General features: G+C 27.8%; 1 protein-coding gene across 7 annotated transcripts in view; it reads right to left on the reverse strand.

The window, feature by feature from the left end:
• Window positions 1-21,229, reverse strand: part of LOC132929743 (muscarinic acetylcholine receptor M3-like) — an 84,410-nt gene that overhangs the window by 3,841 nt on the left and 59,340 nt on the right. For all 7 annotated transcript variants that reach the window (XM_060995302.1, XM_060995301.1, XM_060995296.1 and 4 more), the window contains 3 exons: window positions 7,252-7,406; window positions 5,498-5,688; window positions 3,748-4,061 (listed from right to left, as the gene is read on the reverse strand). In XM_060995302.1, the coding sequence (XP_060851285.1) occupies window positions 3,748-4,054 (307 nt within the window). In that variant the 5' untranslated portion in view covers window positions 4,055-4,061; window positions 5,498-5,688; window positions 7,252-7,406. The remainder of the gene's footprint in view (window positions 1-3,747; window positions 4,062-5,497; window positions 5,689-7,251; window positions 7,407-21,229) is intronic.

Genomic DNA, 21,229 nt, shown 5'->3' on the forward strand with positions numbered 1-21,229 from the left:
GTTACGTTATTCTTCGTAGGACGAAGTATTGAGTTATAGACTTCTTTTTAAGAATCAATAAATATTATTGTGATGGTTAATAAATAATAAAGTAATCTAATAGCTTAGGTATGTTGATCGTTTTGAAAGCTAGTGTTGTATGGCGTATTGTTTAAGATAAAATATAGGTACATTATTAGTATGTTGGATAAAAAGTATTTTAAAATTGGCAGTCTTAGTGTTTTTTTTTTATCTTTTTAATGAGTTTAATGTCGATGTCTTTGTTTGGGATTTTATAAACTGTTATGTTTAATAATATTATGATCTTTAACAAAAGATCAAGTGATTTAAAATTTGTCAAGACATTCGATTGGCTTACGAAATTGCATGCTCTTGGTAATCCTTTGCAGAATATGCTGGAGGATGTGTTGCTTTTTTATTTTAAATGTTTTATAACAATTATATAATTTAAACACACTGTACCAAACGTTTACACTTTATTTTGTACATAATCTCTTTAATAATATGTGTTGTTCAAAGTTCATAATAATTAGTAAATAAAGACGGCAGAGTATTAAAGAGTAAATAAAGTACCTATATAATATTAAATATACCTTTAATAATTTCATGGGTAATAAAACACGAAATTGTGGGTACTTAATCATTATGTTTTAGTCGTTACTCATAAAACACATTTCCGAAGCGTGTATATAATACTATAATCTATTCAAATATTAACCTATTTGTTTAATATTGCTGTTGAAAATAATAACGATATACACTGGATTGGATTTAAATATTTGTCACTCCGATATTTAGTTCAATCATTAAATTTGTCAAAATAAATTAAAAAAAATATCGATGGAGTGTGTGTAAAACGAAATAAGAAAGTATTGTTAACGTTTTGTTTAATAAAATAAAATATAAAGGATCAATGAAATTTTTGTGGTGGTGTGATTATAGAAAATTTGTGAGAAATTTTACGTTTGATTGCTCTCTATTAAATTTTAATCCACTCACTGTTATAAAAATACGAACATTCCCTATATTGCTCGCAAGATAGCAAAATATTAGTTGCTAGAATTTATGATAATGTACCAGCATTTATATTTTTGAATTGCTAATGTTATTAATAAGTTCACGTTTATTAGGAAACATTTATTTTTTTCAACCTTGAATTTTATAAAAAAAAATATGTATAATATTTTAAACATTTTGATACGATTACTTGCAAGGATACATTTTTATATTCCGTGTGAGCCGTGAGGCATGCCAATTTATTGTCATTATACTATAGTTATTTTCACGTTAGCACGTGAAAAAAGGTAAATTATTGCGCTGATAACGGGTTTTTAGGAGTTATGTGTATATTGCAGTTGTATATTATTTTGTGTTTTTGCATGTGATTTTTTTTCAACTCACTATATCAATATTTTCTGATCTGAGTTTCTTGAATTATAAAAGGTACCTACTATAATTATTATACATACGCCGAACGGAGTACTTATTAATTATAGTAGGTATTAACGAAAAAAAAAGCAAATTTAAATTATGGTAAAACACTATATACAGTAGGTAGTAAGTTTGTTTGACAAAATATGTACGAAGCTTACCTTTAAAATAAAGTCAACTTATTTATTTTGCTAAAATATAGAATACGTAATTTTTTAATAACACATATTTTATATTAATTGACGATAATTTATGTAGGTAGGTACGCATGTTATATATGTGCTAGAATAATTCTAATAATTCTAAACTAAGTCAATTATGGTTGACTAGTAGGTACAAAAAAATTGTCTGAACAATATTTTATCCATTTATCTTCACCAAATTTATTTTTCAACCACCACAAATGAAATAGAATTTTGTAAGGTTTTCTTTTGTTATTATAATTTCAATTAGATCCTTATATTTTTTTTATATGTCCTTTTATTTATGAACAATAATAAACTTCACCAAGGTTGTCCAAATTTGATCACATTTACATTTTAGTGCATGTGATAACACTGATAACAATCATATTTTATGCAAGTGATAAAATGTCATAGTATATACTTTGAACGCAGGTCAAGGTGAACAAGAGTCAAAATAGAAAGAAAAGTTAATAGTATTTATTTCAATGGTCCCAAAGGAAAAAGCGACTATTGGGACTATGTATGATAAACATTTTATATAGTCTCGTGTTCCGATTCCATGATGCTTTGACACGCGTCGCTTGTACCTGTAATTGTTTCCGAGCCCTCGATGAGTATAAAAGATTTGGATGTATAGCAATATGTATGTCCATTGAAAGATTTCGAACAATATTTTGACACGCGATCAATAGTAATGAAAGTAATTTCATATAACAATCGATCGCAACCGAAAACGTGAAGTCGGAAGCAATTAGTGATTTGTTGGAGTAGGACTTTGGTGAAAGTAATTTTTTTTCCAAACACACAAGCTTTTACCGTTTACATTAAGTACGTTTACAATTAACATGTATAAGTGTCAGATTTTGTTTTACGCGTTGTTCTTTAATGGCTGCTGAACAAAATAATGTGAGATTAGATCAAATGAAAATAAGCGTTTTACTTTTTCTTGAATAATATATTATTTTGCGGAAATTAATTTACTCCAGTTAAGTTATCCAATTAATTTTTTTTTCAAATGTAATCTAATAAAAATGAATTATTTTAATGTTTAGTATTCTTCTTTTTAAACGCGAATGGTCATGAATCACAAATTTTGGTTTACAATAAATTATTAACTTATCACAACAGTTTAAGGTTCAGTAAATTAATTAATGATTTTGACTAAAATAACCGGAATAAAAATATACTTTTTACAATGGTTTAAAAGTTTTAAATTTTTTTTCAGGGTAGATTTTCGATATCAGTTTCAAAACATCGTGAAAGTTTATTATAAGTAAGAAATCTCGTATACAAACTACCACACATTTGTCCATTGGTAATGTATATTTATTTAAATTATTTTATATGCAATTAATAAATAGTGTTTGATGATCAAAAAAATCAAAATCTTAAAAAAATATTGTTTGGCTAGTCGAGAAAATAACACGAAAAGGGGGTCAGTTGAAAATAAAGAAATTCGCGTTTTATTTTATTTTATATCGTTATCATCATGCTGAACGGTTTTCGCTAATTGCTAATAGAACAAATAAACATTAGTGACCAGAGATAAGTCCTATTTCAAATAAAATCTAAAAACAGAACACCGTATAATACTCGTACTAGGTATTATGTATGTCTACATCGACACACATCTCACTCAATAAAGCCGAGCGATTTGCCCATTGAAACGTGTTTGAGAGAAAGGGAATAGAATCGTCGCACGTATTCATCACTGCAGCTGCAGTATATATAATAATATGTACACTTATTACACACGCCTCGCCTTTGCGACGCGATAATATAGGTAAGTTCACTCTCTCCAAATGTAATGTAAACCGTTAGATGAAATCACCGCGTCCCGATTGACACAGTGCAATAACGAGCATGTCACAATCGTACACACGGATATTTGCACTCCCTATACCGCGAAGTAAGATTTTCACAGTCCACACTAGCAGTTACGAGATTTTGGGGCTATTGTTATCCTAGTATTGTAGTATCATCGTCATACGGCAGAGTTGAGGTTAGGTATATTAGTTCTCAATGTCTGCTGTAAATTTTCCCGTAGCCGTGTCGGGCGACGGGCGGGGGGGGGGGTTCTCGTATCATTAATCGTTGACGCGTTTTCGGATTTTTCAGAGCCCACGCTTACCGATTAACATGTCCGTGGCGGCCAGCGATGCGATGAAGTAGTTGCTCGGCTGACGGATAGTCCGGTCCACGATAAACGAAACCAGAACCAGTATGTTGCCGGTGATGGTGAGGACCATGCACACGCCGATGACCAGCACGATGAGGACCTTCTGCCAGGACTCGAACGGCGACAGGACCGGCGTTAGGTCCGCATGCGACACCACCGCTGTGGTCCAGTTAGTGCCAGACACCGATCCCGGAGCGCCGCCGGCAGTGCTGTTGCCGACGGCCACCGCGACCGAACTGTTGACGACAGTTTGATCCATCTGCGAACTGACGTATCGCAGAAATACCTTAGTTATTAATTAAATACAAGTAGTATAAATTATTTATATACGGGTGTATTCCAGATCTAAAAATTGTTATATCCAATCATGACATTTAGCACTTATATTTATATTTCATATAAAACGATATACCTATACCTATAAGTTTTCAAAATATCAATTGTCATATTATTGACTAGCTCTGCGTGAAGTATAGTATTGTACTTGAATTTCGCGACTTTTAAAAAAAATAATAATAGAATCGTATTAAGAATGAAGACGGATAATGAAAAATTTCATAAAATAATCGAATAAAAATTGAAAAAAAGAATTTATTTAACTTATATATTTAGTTTGACTGTAAAAGTAAAATACGACAATAGAAAAAATGCGCGGAATCTGTGATTGATAAATCATACAATTACGAAACGACGATGACATTAATTTCGAGTCAAAAGACAGCTCTGCAGTTCTTTATAAAACTTTAAATATAAGGTAGAATCGTAATATTTCCTGATTTCCAGTTATTAAATCAATATGGATATTTTTGAAAACGTCGACAACGTCATTGAAGTATTTTGTTTTAGATTTACTTAAATTTAAAATAATAAAATATTATTTTTCTTTTACTTTTCCTGTTACTTAAAAATTCAGACTAATTTATGTAAATATTTTAAGGATTGAATTATTAATTTATATTAGGTATTCAAATGGTTATGAAGTTTTGCCGTATAGGTAATATTTATACATAGTAGGCGGAATGATAAACACGATGAGATAGACACACTGTATAATTATTATTTATATATTATACATATAAGTTGGGCACTGGTTCGTGAGTTTAACGAAAGAGTTTTCTAAATTAAACTAAAATGCGTATTTTATTATTATTAGATGATATTGTTCCGAGCGTCCATGACGAGAAACTTTTCAGTAATACCACCGCGCGAATAGTCGTGTTTCATTTACCACGACCACCCCTCAAAGTTTTCTGTCGTTTTCATTATATTTTATGAATAATAATAATTATTACTATAAATATATACGTTAAAGGAATAATTAATTATTATTATATTCATCGAAATTTACAATTTATTTAGAAAAGTGGTCTACAGTATTGCGCATCTATATAGAAACCCAAGTAACAGCAGCAGCGCGGGTACGACAGATTTCTTTTTTCAAGCCCACCTGACGTTTTGTCTTATTTTGATCATTATTTTTCTTCGGTAACAAAAATAATATAATTGTGATTATATTAATTACAAATTATAAATTCGTATATCAAAACAAATTCATATTATAATATGTATTAATATGCATATTGTTAAATAACGAGCCCCTATTTATAGTAATATATAAATGAAATAATATCAAATAAATAATACTAATAAATATATTATTATTATATACAAGTATAAACTATTTAAAATAATATTACTTTACCTAAAATCGTATTCAATCGCATTCAGCTTTAGTATTGCATTAAAACTATAGACATGGCAGAATTGCACTGTTCCTTGTATGTTCTTATTTTATTCTTGTACTGCACTCGATCATATCACAATGCACATTTAATAGAGTGAAAATCGTTGACGTTTGAATTTCACATCCTTAACGGCTACGTGTGAGATATCCTGTAAGCAGTAATCAACGTATATATATATATATATATATATGTTTGAATACAAAGGAAAGTTCGTTAAATGAATAATTTTAGAACAAAAGCTCGTACAAGTAAAATTATGGGTATACTATGATAGCATAATGGCCGTGATGAAATAAGCAAAACATGGATATTGTAAATTGGGCAATTATTTAACTACAGTTTTTTACGTTTGAACGGATAAATATAAATAAATATCATATTAAAACCGATCAGATGGATAATGAATTTATCGAGTAGTACTAAAAAAAAATGTTGGTTTTATAAATATTTTTTTCACTTCAAACTTTAAAGTGGATTTATAATACTATTTTTATCGCAATAAAAACATGTATGAATTGTTATTGATTTTGTACCTATACGATATTCGTTCAATCATATATCTGTATATATTTTATAAGCTCCGGGGACACGTCGGAACTAAATTATTCCAGTTGCCGGACCTGTCATAGCCAATAAAATATGTCCTAAACGGTTTCCGTTATTTGTGACGGTCGCCGCGAACAGATGGATACATGTACGCCAGTCATTTAAAAAAAAATGTGTGTGCTTCACTACCTACACTACGTCACCACACTCCAAACAGAGTTTCCAATTATATATGTATATACAATACAACAACCACCACGTGTTACATATTAGTATTATTATAGTGTGGTATGTGTGTGCGTGCTCGTGGAATTGTTTTATATTATTTATTGTTCGTGATACTAGAATTTAAATATTGTGTAAAATAAAAATGAATTCTGAATGCGTGACGGTGAATATGAAAACGATATTGTTGATCAATGCCCAGCAAAAGTAAACATCTGATGTATAATGGGCCAAATTTTTTTTCCAATTCCCGAAGGCCGCTCACTATCTGTGGTTGAAAGCAGCCGCGTCTGTCGTCTATCATGGCCTTAAATATTTTATTCTTTTGAACAATCCAATTCTAGGGAGTTTCAGTCACAGCTAAATAAAAAGGTCAACGCACGTCAAACTGTTGGCGTAACAATGAAAAAGCTATCACCCTGGCGCCAATATTCACACATACACACACACACACACACACACACACACACACACACACACACACACACACACACACACACACACACACACACACACACACACACACACACACACACACACACACACACACACACACACACACACGCACACACGCACACACACACGCACACATATACTGGTAAATCATTAGGGGGAGATCGGCATAAAGAATCGGACTTCGGTGATCTTTATGAATTTTGTATTCGGCCCGATCGCCACACAAAAATCGTGGCCGCAATATAATATAGGAATATTGAGATTGAGAGATTTTCATTCAAACATCAGCCTGATATGCGGCGTGATATACAATAATATCCGGTTGAAAATCTTGGCAACCCAGGGGGAGGAAATACTCATCTCTGTGTATTGCCGACGATAACAACCCACGTTGAATAATAATAACGATGACAACAGTAATAAATCATATATTATAGTATTCCGATCCCGACGGTCTATTGTCGGCCGGATATTATGTTCATACTTAGTAGCCTCGGTTTTCCACGATGGACACGATTCAGGCCTGGTCAGGTTGTATGGCAGCAGTGTTGGTCGCAGCATTTCTCCGAAAACGAATGTCGTCGGTTCCCGCACCGACGTGACGACCACTGCTCCTCATCGGTTTGATTTGATACCCAGCTGTTTATGGAAATAAGAAATTTTAATAGTTGTATCAGTATATTGCTATTTTGTATAGAGGTGGCGGGGGGGGGGGGATTTCGCAGATTCTTTTAAAATTATAACTATAGTTTGGTCGATGGCCGCAATGCAAGCTGTTTCAAAACGAAATGCAAGCGGTTGAAACATCATCTATTCTATCTCAGACGGGAAAATTATTATAGTATAATATTATAATATTACGTCAGTGAACTTCCTAGGTATATATGTGTATTATTCTGCACGACTGACCCGAGAGTCATTGAGTTCTAAAACGAAACCCAACTCAATTTTTACTAAAAACGACATTCGATATTCAGTAAAACGGATATTGCAACATATAATCATAAAAATATATAATATGCATGGTTTAATACATTAATATACGTATATCATATTAAATGCAGTATAGTGCCGTTTGAAGTTTTTTGTTGGTATTTATTATTGAGTTTAGTGTAGGTTAATACACTATTGATACGATAGATAGATTATATAACACAAGTAGGTATCATCTAAATATCGTTAATAAGTACGAAATAATATTTAAAGTTTTAATATTTTTCAATCCATTTTAAAATATTTGTTAATACCCAACTCATTTTATTATATTTTTTGTACATTATAATTTTATTCTATAGTGAAATTAGTTATCGTTATTTTTTGTTGGGTTGTTTAGTTTTTAAATTTATTTGTATATTCATTTTTTTAGGTTTGATTTAGTTTTCAATATTAATTTATGTAAATTGTTATAAAATCATTTATTATTATTTTTTTTTAGAAATTCAGAATTCTTATTAGAGACAATTAGAACTATGATGATTTTTTATTTAAATTTTTTTATAAAACTAATATAAAAATAAATATTAATTATATTATACTATAATATATACTTAATAATATTTCACTATTAGTATATTGTTAATATCTGTATATCTGTATTCAATTATACATTGTAGTATACAACATTATAACACACCAGTAAATATAAGACTCAGGTAATATAAATAATTTTAAAGTTAACTTTTTATAACAATTTAAGTAAGTAATTAAGTAATTTATAAGACTTAAATGTATTTAAATTTACCCACGCTTTAATAACAAAATCTGATATTATTGAAACAAATGAACTAGGTTTAGTTCAAAATAACGCGGCTAATGTTTTTGTTGTAAGGGAAAAGTTATAATAGTATTATTCGAATTTTATAAGTTTCCACTGTTTCCAGTACAATGCATTTTTTAGTAATTGATCCACGCAATTTTTGGTCCATAAAAAATAAATACGTTTTTAAATTGATACACAAATTAAAATATTAAATCTTATTATAAAATACTAAGGGTATTTATGTCATTATGCACAACTTTTGTTGATAGGTACTGATTTAAGGTAATATAAAATAGGTGTCAACTTTATTATAACGCCAATAAATCTGGGTCGAAAACCCAGTTGTCATCTTGACTTATTTTATGTTTATAAATTGTATTCATGCCTGAGTTGTTTAGTTAAATTTTAATTTTACGTTCTAGTTACTATTATACAATGAGGATCTATGTATATGTTTTTATCAATTATGCTATGGAATTAAAAATAATCAAAATACCTCTATGTAAATTATGTTGTTTTAAAAAATTACAATATAGGTTGTATTTTTTATTATCAAGTAAAACGGATGAATGATTTTTTAGTTACAGTTTATTTTTTTATAATTAGTACGTTACATTAGTTATTTGTAATGTTTAGCGAATGGATTTACCAGAATTTGCATATTTGAAAAAACATCATATCATAGTAAGTTAAAAACATTTTTATAATAGAAATAAGTGAAGTTTTGAAAAATGTTATGATTTTTTGGTTTGAATATAAAATTGTTTTATGAATATAGGTAATAATATAATAAAGGTTAATGAATTCAAATAGGTTCATATTTTATAAGTAAATTTTTTTATTTGTTTGTTTTTTTAAAATGTATACATACGAAAAATAATTTTATTTTTATTATTTATCACATTTAAATTGAGTCATTTACGTTATTGTTTTTTAATAAATTGTTAAAAATTTATTATAGTAATATTTTGTAGACATATTATTTCTACTTTATTTTTATTATTATTTTTAAATTCAATATTTATAACAAATATTTTATACAAAATAGTATGCTTTCTTAATTCATAAAATAATAAATACTCAATATTTTTAACGAAACTCAAACTTAAGTAAACACTTAATAGTCAGTCAATCAATCATGTTTAGCCGTATTTTTTTATTTGTATTGTGCATTTCATGATACATGGTATAGTCTTATTTACACCACCTGCTTACATTTTAAATGTATAGATAATTTTTAAGTGTTTTAAAATCCCATACGAAAAATGACAAATGAGTAATTATAAACGAGTAGTTATTATTACACAATTTGAAACTATGTTTATAAGTTTAGTAAATATTTTTTTTTTTTGAAACGAAATCGGAGAAAAAATGTTGTGTGAGAGTTGCGTGGCTTTACTATCATGGTATATTCATATTATCATTTTCAATGCGTGTTTATTACATTTTAATATATTGTACCTTATTCTTTGCGAGGAATCTAGTACGTAAGATAAATACGAATGTTGCAATTGAGTAACATTGTTAACAAAATTGTTATACCATACTTTAAACGTGAATACTGCTTTAGAATATGTCATTTTAAAAGTTTAAAACGAATTTTTAAATATAGGTATATACATTTTTTCCTCTTTAGTTTCGTTTTAATTGTTTAGGCTAATGGCGTGTTACTTTATATTTATTTATGTTTAATATTCTTTTTGTGTAGGTACCTATACCTTTATGTACACCGTATATTAATAATGTATTATACGAGAATGTTTAGTGGTTTGTCATCTACAGTGTGAGCTATACATAGCGGTTTTCTTTTCTTCTATTTTTTTCCATCTGAATACGTCTTTCCACGGGGCTCTCAGTTGAGTCGATGGTGTCAATAAAGATAATAAATTCCTAACAGTTTAGAGTATGGGGTTAGAAAGGAAAAAAAACGGTAAATTGAGTCTTGAATTAAATATGAATCCCACTCTCGGTGTTTGTTCGCCGGGCATTGATGTTTAATAGCTTTTGGTTTTGTTTGTACACAGACGTGTCTATGTGCGTAGTAGGTAGGAATTGTTGGTTGACAGGATATGCTAAAAGATAATAATAATAACTAATTATTAATTCATAGTGTTCTAAAACCACATATTCATATTTCTTTAATTTAAGACCATCACTTTTCTGCTTGTTTGTAAATATTTTATGCGTTTTTATTAGGTAAATGACGAGAACTGGTAAAAATGTATTGAATTTATTATACGATGTACCTATTTGTTTTAAATATTTTTTTTGTATTCGTGTTTGGATACTTACGGGCCAGGGACCAGGGTTTTAACACATTTAAAAAAGACATATTTAGACAGCATTTATTTGCATTTATTTGGTTTACCACGTATTAAATAAACTGATCTGCATGCTTAAAAATTATTTTCCGACGAGTTTGATTAAAAATAACAAAATTGCATTTCGTATTTACGTATAGGCGGTAGTGTATACGAAATTATATGTATATTTTTAACAAGACATTTTAATAAACCATTAGATAATTATTGTAAGATATTTTTTACTTAATTAACTATATTTAATGGTGTTTAATCTCAAAAATAGTAATTCAGAAGTGAAAATGTTTTACTTTTTTTTTTTACTGTGGCTTTGTATATAATTTATGTTGCGTGTTTCAGCACTAAACAATACAATACTGTGAAACAAAGTATTAAAAAGTATAATTTTAATTACCTATTATTAAATATGGTAAGAGAATTTATTAAAAAAATAAATACATTTTACAAGATTAGGTTAACCAATTTAGTATGTAACAAGTTGATATAAAAAAATGTAAATTAAATTTAAAATTTAGTGAATATTTACAATATATGCCAAAGTACAATATGCAAATTTCAAAGAATAAATATACAATAATTAAAAATGTATATTAAAATATAAACATAATTCATATTTTATGAGAGTAATAATTGGCAGAAATATTAACAAAAAGGGGTGATGTCATTTAACGACAAAATCCTACTTTACTAACAGGAAATTATTAATTATTTAGGTTAATTTTTAAGAGATTACAGCACAAATTGCCTTTTAGATGCCATACTGGTTTTTTTTTATACCTAATATTACTGTTGAGATTCTATTTCACATTAATATGTTTTGGCGAGATCGTAATTTTCTATGAAAATGTATAGAAAATAGTATTTATATTTGATATATTTTAGATTCTGAACGGAGTGATGAATGTATTGATTCTACGATGTGTTTTTTTTTTGTATCTGTCATCACGTTTTGGAGTAGTAATAGTGGTTTGATTTTTATCTTCAGCCCCTTTTTGAAAAGGAAAATTAATCTAGTTGGTATTTTGGGGGTCAAAAGTAAAAAACTTCCAGTAGTTTTCAAAAGCGTCAGGAAAAATACCGAAAAAGTAACGGAAAAATGAGAATCGATTTTTTGATTTTGCTATAACTCAAAAAAAAAAAACCATTATAAATACTTGAAATTTTCATCAATTGTAGGTGAATAAGTAACTGCATACCATGGAAAAATAGAATTATTAAGAACTTTTTAAAATAAAGTTATTTATTAACCTTTTAGCTTATATTTAACTTGCTAATAACCTTATTTAACATTTTGTGTATAAATGACTTAATGATATATATACATAGAATTAATATTAAAAAATGATTGATGTTTCATGTTATGTTGATATGTAAGTTGGCGGGTATATGTTACAAAGTTTTAGTGTTCTATACGAATACTCAAAAAAATTCATAAAACATACTTAATGATTTATAGAAAAAATATTCCTTACTTATTCGTCTATTTAAATTAATATTTTTTAATTTTATTTAATGGATTTAATCTTTTTCGATCAATGTATTAACAATTAGCTGAATGTTATTAAAAAGCTTTTGTTTATTAAATAAATAAATGTATTATTTTGGCAATGTTATGATGTTATGAATATATCTATCATCTAGGTGGTAGATTCAAAGTAGTGCGAACAAACAATTATTTTTTGATGACACAAGCACGTATCGGGGTTTTAATACAGGCGGGGTAGAGGGAGGGCACTGATAAAAATAATGAATACTACAAAAGAGACAAAGCTAGACGTGTACTTGAAAATACATTTTTATGTGGCTGAAATGTTTTATGATTATATCGCGAGGACAATACCACCATGTCATAGTAATGTGCTGTCCAAATTGTTCAGTCAATTCAATTAATAACTATAATAATGCCCTCATACTAACATCCACTTAAAACATAGGAAAACTAAAAACACTAAATTATGTGCTTAACTCAAAAAATGTAATTGTCATTAGTTAAATACTTGATTTGAGATTTATTAGATTATAAATTATTATTTGTTAGTAGGTACAAAATTTATCATTTATGACAAAAGATTGAACAGTTTGAGGGAGTTTATCACCGTTGCTACTACGATAGCAATACAAAATACTGTGGACTGAGTATTATCATAAAACCGTGTGACATAATTATTTACTGTTATTTTACTTCACATTTGCCGCGTCACGCGGATAAAACTGACATTTTATTTTCATAGACATATTAATATTAATAATACAAATATATTTAATTGTTTTATAAGACACAATAGGTATCAAAGTATTATTGCATTATTTTTTAAATTGATTTTTTTACACAGCGATAGGAAGTAAAACAATATATATTATAGTTACTGTATTACACGTTTGATGGTAATACTCATTCTTCAGATTCGTGGGTAATAATATACAGATGTAATTAAAATATGTGAGTTCATAAAAATTTCAAAAATAATAAGATTTTACTTATCAGGTATGTCGACGTTATAATGTCTGTTGGACAAAATAAATTGGATACAGCCCTAGAACCTTCAGCTCAATATGCACTCGTTTATACAATGTGTATTATAAGTGTGTAAATATGTGTGTATTGTGAACTTTTAAACTTTTTATTTAAGAATTGTGGGAACTTCACTATACAATTTAATATGCGTATACAGGTACTATTAAATTACTGAGCTGAGGTGAAAAAAACTGTGTGCACAATTTTCATGAAAACTACTTTTCTCTTATACCACGTATATGTTTATCATACTATTCGTGAACATTAATTTTTTACAATATCGTTTTCATCAAGTATTAATTTTGAACGTTGTTCAATTACCTATGAAAATGATTTTATAAATATTTCACATGTTTCAGTTTGAACAATTTTTACAAAAAATTGAATTTTAAGATTTATTAATTTAAATTTGGTATTATGAACTGGATTAAAAAATGTTTTAATACTTAGTTCAGTGAAGAAAGTGTACATATTTTGGAATCAATTGGTTTTAAGATTTATTTTTACATTACCTATTTATTTATTGTTTTAATACAATATTATTATGTTATATTTTATTTGTATTAATATTGTGAATTAATGATACAAATATATAATTACTTAATCAACGTTCCCATTATTTTATTACAAATGTAAAAAAGTCAATTAAAATACATTTATATTTAATTGTTAAATAAATAATCAATAATACCTACTTATTAATATTTTTTGAACTGTTTAAAACCTAATTTGTAAATAGGTTAGGTTATAGAAAGTGAATGTCATTTTTAGTTTGAAAATTTAACATTTTACGATGGATCGTGTTACTAAATAATAATCAACACCCAAGTAAAAAAATTACGAAATTTACATGACGTATTTGAATTACATTTACGGTTGGATAATGACAACTGATTTTATTTGCATCGTTCTATTATATATTAATTAAGTATTTAATTAGGCAATGTTAGGAATAATTAAACATACATTTATTTTTGTATTCTTATATTTTTATGTTTTGATATTACTAATTTGTTTAATTGTCGATTAAATTACGTTATAGGTATCATAATACAATGGAATAAACTTAATTATAGATAGATAGAAACATTTTAAATTTAGTCATGAATCTAAAAAATAGATATCTAGCTGATTAGAATTTTTGGTATTAATTGATTGGTCTTAATATTTATAATTTGATATTTTTTTAACATAAATAATATTAATATCCTTTAAGAGTAAAGAAAAATTAACTTTTGGTTAGTATATTTATGGACTTATAATAAATTGTAAATATTTTAGAATTAATAAAACAATAAAATATTACGAATATAAGCTTAATTATTAAATTATATTTATAAATATTATTATTTATCAAAACGTATATACTTTTCGGTCCAATATGAAAGGAAAACAAATAAAAATATATATTTTTTAAAAGTATTATTGTATGTTTGACATCAATATAAAAAAACGGTGCTTACCATTTATTGTATTTTATATTACCTACGCTATAAATATAAACATATTGAAACAATGTGTTATTTAAGAATTATTATAAATACCTAATATTATTGTATTACTTATAGTACATAATTGTAAAATAATGCAAACCTTTCTTTTCAAAGGTTTAATGTGAAAATAGGACGAAACGTTAGAACTGTTGAGTGTAGCCGATAATGTTAATAAATAATTTATATTAATCTTTTGGTATTCTAAAAACGCCCTTTAAACTACCTTAATATGCACGGTTAAAATAATTTAAAGTACCATTCAATTACAATGCTAGGCATATATAATATAGTCATAGATAAATAATTCATTGATGGATTACACGATTTCGTTATGTAATGGTGAAGTTTTCGTATATAAATTACTTAAAAAATAAAAACTAGTGGACTAACTGAAATTAAAGAATTTAAATTTAATGGTCTGGAGGAAATCAATTAAATACTTGTACTTAGTTAAAATAATTTTTGACATTCGTGCATTCATGATTTAAGTACGAGTAAAATATAATACAATTAGTTCGTATTTTAAATTTTAATTTGATGGTCACGGGGTTTTTTTATACGTGTTTGTGTGTGTGTTTTTTTTTATCTCAAATAAATGATGTTGTAACAATATTTTATGCACCACGTAACGAGCCGAAAATACTATTGCAGCGATTGATCACTATCTACTGTTTAGTTGGTATTCCTTTACGGAGGTGCCAGAAATAAAAAGATTTTTCATTTTAGAATGGCGCGTAATAGTTTTTTTTGTCGAGTAGTATATGTCTTCTTTTACGGTATGATGTACATATATTATTATTTTACATCATTTTATATGTATATTTTATCTCGAAAAATATTAAAAAATGCAAAGTTTTTTTCACACAATGTTATACATTTTATTTTTTTATAATGTTTTCAAAAATATTATTTTCATATATCATATTGCAACGATATTATAATTTTAGTCGTTATTGCACGTATATTATATCGGTGTGCTGTGGTCCATAATACACCTTCGTCACAGTGAATTTGCAAAGTCTATGTTTGTGTGAAGGTGTGAATGCGTACGTTTATTTTTGGTTTGTAATAGCATATTGTTTTTTGAGGAGGGTGATGACCTAAAGTTTATGGAAAACGAACAGTGCTCAAGGATCCAGTTACGTTTACAAAAATGTGTTTCTCTATCTATCAGGTGACTACATTTTCTTCAAATGTTGTCTGTATTGCATAAAGATAACATGTACCCTAAATCTAATATTTTGTACTCGTCGCTTGTATTGAACTTTGGATGGAAAAATGGAAATATATTGGTGATAAATTCGACGAATAAAAATGATATAATCAAAACAGAAATATTTGACCCGTCCTTGTTTGTCATAATATTTTACCAAAGGGTACGGGAAAACCACAAACAGTTGGATTTCACGACGCAGTACATCGCATTTTTATTCTATAAAATATACGAAATAGACGAGGGTGTTGGTTCACGTGGTATTATCGACGAAAAACCCGAATTGTTGTGCTTATGATTTAGTAACAGTTTGTCGTATACGTCCGCTGTTGGCAGACGGTGGCCAATAAACATGGGCACCTCCAATATATTATGAGCTTTTTGAAAGATATTAACCCTATGGCTAACCCTATGGGCTGCTTCATTGTTTTTTTTTATGCTGAAAACGTCCGCACACTTTTATACGGACGATCACTTGGATTCGTGTTGGATAATATAAATATTACGCACTAGTCGGATCGGGGAAAAAATGACGCGCAAATTAGACATGTCGCCGCGCGAAGAATATCTATAGGGATACCTGCAAAAATATATATCGATAGTGTTTGCTTTGCTTTCCCTACTCTTATTATAATTTCTTGTTCAACATAAGATCTCGTCAACTAATATTGTCGATCGGACAGCTGAGTGCGCATCATTATACATATGCGCCGTACGTGTATATCACGTAAAATGCTTATTATTGCACACCATTATTATAATATTGTATTTAATAAGTTTATTATGTATTTTTTGAGTATGCCATCGAGCCGCGGCTGTGTCGAACGATTTTTCAATCACGTCACAACATAATAAATGCGGATCATCATTTTCTATTTTGGTGTATGTATATAATCCGTATTTATTACCAATGATTTATCTGTTTAATTTTTATTGTTTCTATCGCACTTTTTTATCGCTACAAACTATTAATATTTTGTAACGACCTTAATTTGTTGGAATCTGAATCCATTTATTAAAACAAGGCTAAGCCTGTAAAAATTATAAATACATAAAATATATAATATAAGCTTTCTTACCACGTACAGCTGCAGCCATATAGACAGAAGTTTATGGTACGACTCTAACACATTATGCACGTGCCGTTAAATCGTTAAATTCTAATTTATAAAAAGAAGATTTTTTCTAGAACTCTCTAATTAATATTACCGTTTTCCTCTGGCGCGTGTGTTGCCGCAAAGCACTACAAGTTACAACTACATTTAATTATTATACTCAGTTCACATAGTCACTCTATACTAATACGAAATAGTTTGTCACAAAAGTCGTCACATATTGTGAATTATGATATATATATTATGTACGAATAAGCGTGTACTTGCGATTTTCTCACATGTGCACTCTTACGGTCGTATTTGCATTCTCGACAAAATGATGATTTTACAAAATCTCACGAGACACGAATTATATTATATGATTTGAATAATATAATGATTAGAGAATAAACTTGTACAAATTTAAAAAAAAAACTATTTTATTTAATGGTACATATATTGTATATTTTATCTATTGCCTAATTATTATTTACGACGTGATATTGGAAATATATTTTGACATTTTCAATTAAATTTGCTCGAATGAAACAGAACAATATTATATTGTTACGCGTTAAGTGTTATATATTGTTATTATTTTTTTTTCATAACGACTTGTGAATTATTCAATCTTCAAAGAAGAAAAGCCATTAAGCTATACTTTTACCATAAATGATAAGCAAAAAAAAGCCAATAAAAAGTCCACTGAAAAAAGTTTGAACTAATGGGGAAAAAATCTAGTTTCCAATAATAATCAACTTATTACCATTACTTACTATATAAATCAATTAAAAATGTATACAGTAGTAATTAACTTATTTTGTTGCAATTAAAAATAAATTGAAATTAAGTTTAAATAAAAACCGTATCATTTTCGTATAGTAATTTATTTATAATTTAATACTGTGCTACTATATATTTTTCACTTTAGTTTCCCTTTCAGATGTTTATATGAGTAGCGTATACGGCGTATATATTATAAAGAAAAATGAGTTTTTTTAGTTTTATTGTGTACCTAATATACTAATATTCAATAAAGATACTAAATGTTCGTACAGTGTATTACATAATAATGAAAAGGTCAAAAGGTAAAATTAATTTTTTTGCATATTATCTTTTCCACGAAATTATATTGATTAAATTAAAATATACCGAGGAACACGTGCACAGAATGAATGTGAAGTTAAATATTGTTTTCTCAAACTTCTGGTAGCTGTAGACGAAGTGACTTTACTTCTTTTAAAAACAATTATGGCATATTGTTCCTATATTAATATTTAAATTAAGGATAATATATACACTAATATAATACCATTGAGTATATATAGTACTATATATACTCAATGATAATACACAGCAAGGGGCTTGATGTTTTAACTGAATTTAATCATATACAAATAATAAGTTTTATTATTATTAGCAAAATTATTTACTAAATTATTTTTTTAAATTTCATAAAATCCGCACGCCACCTGCCCATTTTGTGAATACTGAATAATAATAAATAATAATACACGATTATTTCGTTGTATTTTATGAAAACGCGGTACCTTATTTTATCGTTGTATCATAATACTAATGGAGACGTCGATTATTCTATTGTACGCGCTCAAGTAAATACAATATTGCTCTTACAATATAATATGTTATCAATTATCATTCATGGTGGTATTGAGTTGTGATGTAACGGGCATCATATCATTTTGTATCCATTGTGCTAAGAAAATATCTGCAATTGATATAATACCAGAAGAGGTGTTTGACGAAAATAAAAGGAAAGTTTCAGAAATGATATCAAAAGAAAATAATTTGAATAGACTTTATTTATTTATTTATTTTTTATCTTATGGCAGATTTGCCGCACATTTACAGAATGCAATTTAATGTTTGACAAGAATATTTGTAACACAATTATAATTCGACCTCGTACAGTTGTGTACATAATACTTATACATTTCAATCGAAATAGAAAAATATCTTGCTGGGAACGGATTCTTCACTTATGAAAAATAAACAAACGATAGAATGTATGTATTTTAAACTTTCAGGAAATTTATAAATTAATATAATGAATTAATAATGAATAATGATAATTAATGATGTATTAATAACGAATGCACAAAGCATTTTAAAAAATATTATAGGTTTCAATATAATATTTAAGTACAGTTTATGAAACAAAAAAAATTAAATTAAATTAATTTCAATTGAACGATAATATAGTGTAATATAACAATATTTATTATTTTTCATAGAAATACTACTGCGTTAATTCTGATAGAAATAAATAATAATTTTTTGTGTTTGAGTTAAAATTCAATAACCATAATAGCTGGTATAACAATTAATGCGAAACGACTTGTATGCTGCACTCAAAGGATATGCCGCTAAGTAAACACGCACGTCGAACTTATTTGTTTTTGAACAATCATAGATGAGCTGTATGTATATAGTGTATAGTATACTATTTATTTATGTGTGGTACCATTTAAGTGTACAATATTAGTACCACACTGGCTGTATTATATACTAGTGGAGTATAAGAGTAGGATGTGACGAGTGAATCGTTTCCCTTCCTTTTGAAGTTTAGTTTTAGATTTTGTATGCATGTACAATCTTATCTATAGTAGTACTAATATTATTCAATTAAACTAACTAAAAAAAAATGAATATTACTATAGGTTGGGTTAAGTTGGGTTCAGTGGAATCCCACCTCTGCTCCTTACATACTATCAAATATTTCAGATTTTAAGCGAAGTTTAGAATGTACTGGTTAAACTTTTACAGCAATTGAACGTTGTGCTTTTATGTATGTAACTATATCGTGAGCCATGTACCAAAGCCAATTATAAAAAATAATTAATAAAACTCAGAATTCTATTTATCTATCAATATTATTTTACCGAATTTTTGATATTAATTACTAATACAAATTTATTTATATGTTACATCGGAAAAACAATAAAAAAAAAAACAATATTTCGTTTAACTATTTCGTTTTAGAACGAGAGTGAGGTCAAATCTTAGTCAGAAGGTTTTAAGGTCTCATTTCTAGTAATGCCACTGATTCTGAGGAAGAATTGCCTAACGTACCGCAATTTACATGGGACGTATACATTATGAGCAATCAGACACCAGTGTACCGCCTTCTTAGTCCATAGAGAAATATAATTACTTTGATATACTAACTGATAAACGCTTTAGTGTGTGTGTGTGTATGTAGGCATGTATTTGAATCAAGTCGACTCATCGTAACTTATTAAATAAGTACAGCTAACGATCCAAAACGAGCAAAACGTTTGATTCTTAATTGAGCACACATTACTCGTAATGAATCTGACATAGAAATTTCATTCACTCAAGCTGATTTTGTATATTTTACCGGTGTAGTAAGTAATTATTTACGCCATTGATTATGACAAATTATTCGCTTAACGTTAGAATTTCAAATTATTTCAATCCTAAATTTTTCGTACAGGTGCCGTGTAGAAAGCTTAACTACTTAGGATTTTAATTCATCGTTGTTTCTTGGCGAGTACCTAACGGGCAAGATTAGACGTGCGAATTAATAAATCGTTGACGTTTTCTCATACAAGTTGTGTTTTCAGTATTAGTACACGTTTTTAATAAAATGTATTATGTTTGATCAATATGTTTATAAAGTAGTCAAAAAAATTGAATTAAAAAGTTATTTTATATAATGTATAATATAATATAATGTTGCTTATTAAATTTTTTAACAGTCTACTATGTATATATTTATTATATGAAATCAAATTATTGTGTACTGTATTTTAAGCAAAAATTTCTATTATTACTTTTATTTGTAAGCAGAGTTTCAGTTATCTACCCCTTCATACAACTTTTTAAAATGGTAAAAAGGTTTTTTTTAAACGTTCAAACTTGGTAACATACTTAATACAAGAAGTGTCTGATGTAAAACGAATAGAATACCATTTTAAACTACCGGTAGTTCGTAAATGTATTTTACTTCAAATGTATTTCCATGTTCATATAATAATAGCATTTAATAATTTTCTATGCAGTTTTATTGTATTGCAAGTCGT

Source organism: Rhopalosiphum padi, chromosome 4 (genome assembly GCF_020882245.1).
Source record: "Rhopalosiphum padi isolate XX-2018 chromosome 4, ASM2088224v1, whole genome shotgun sequence".
Taxonomy (NCBI): Eukaryota; Metazoa; Arthropoda; class Insecta; order Hemiptera; family Aphididae; genus Rhopalosiphum; species Rhopalosiphum padi.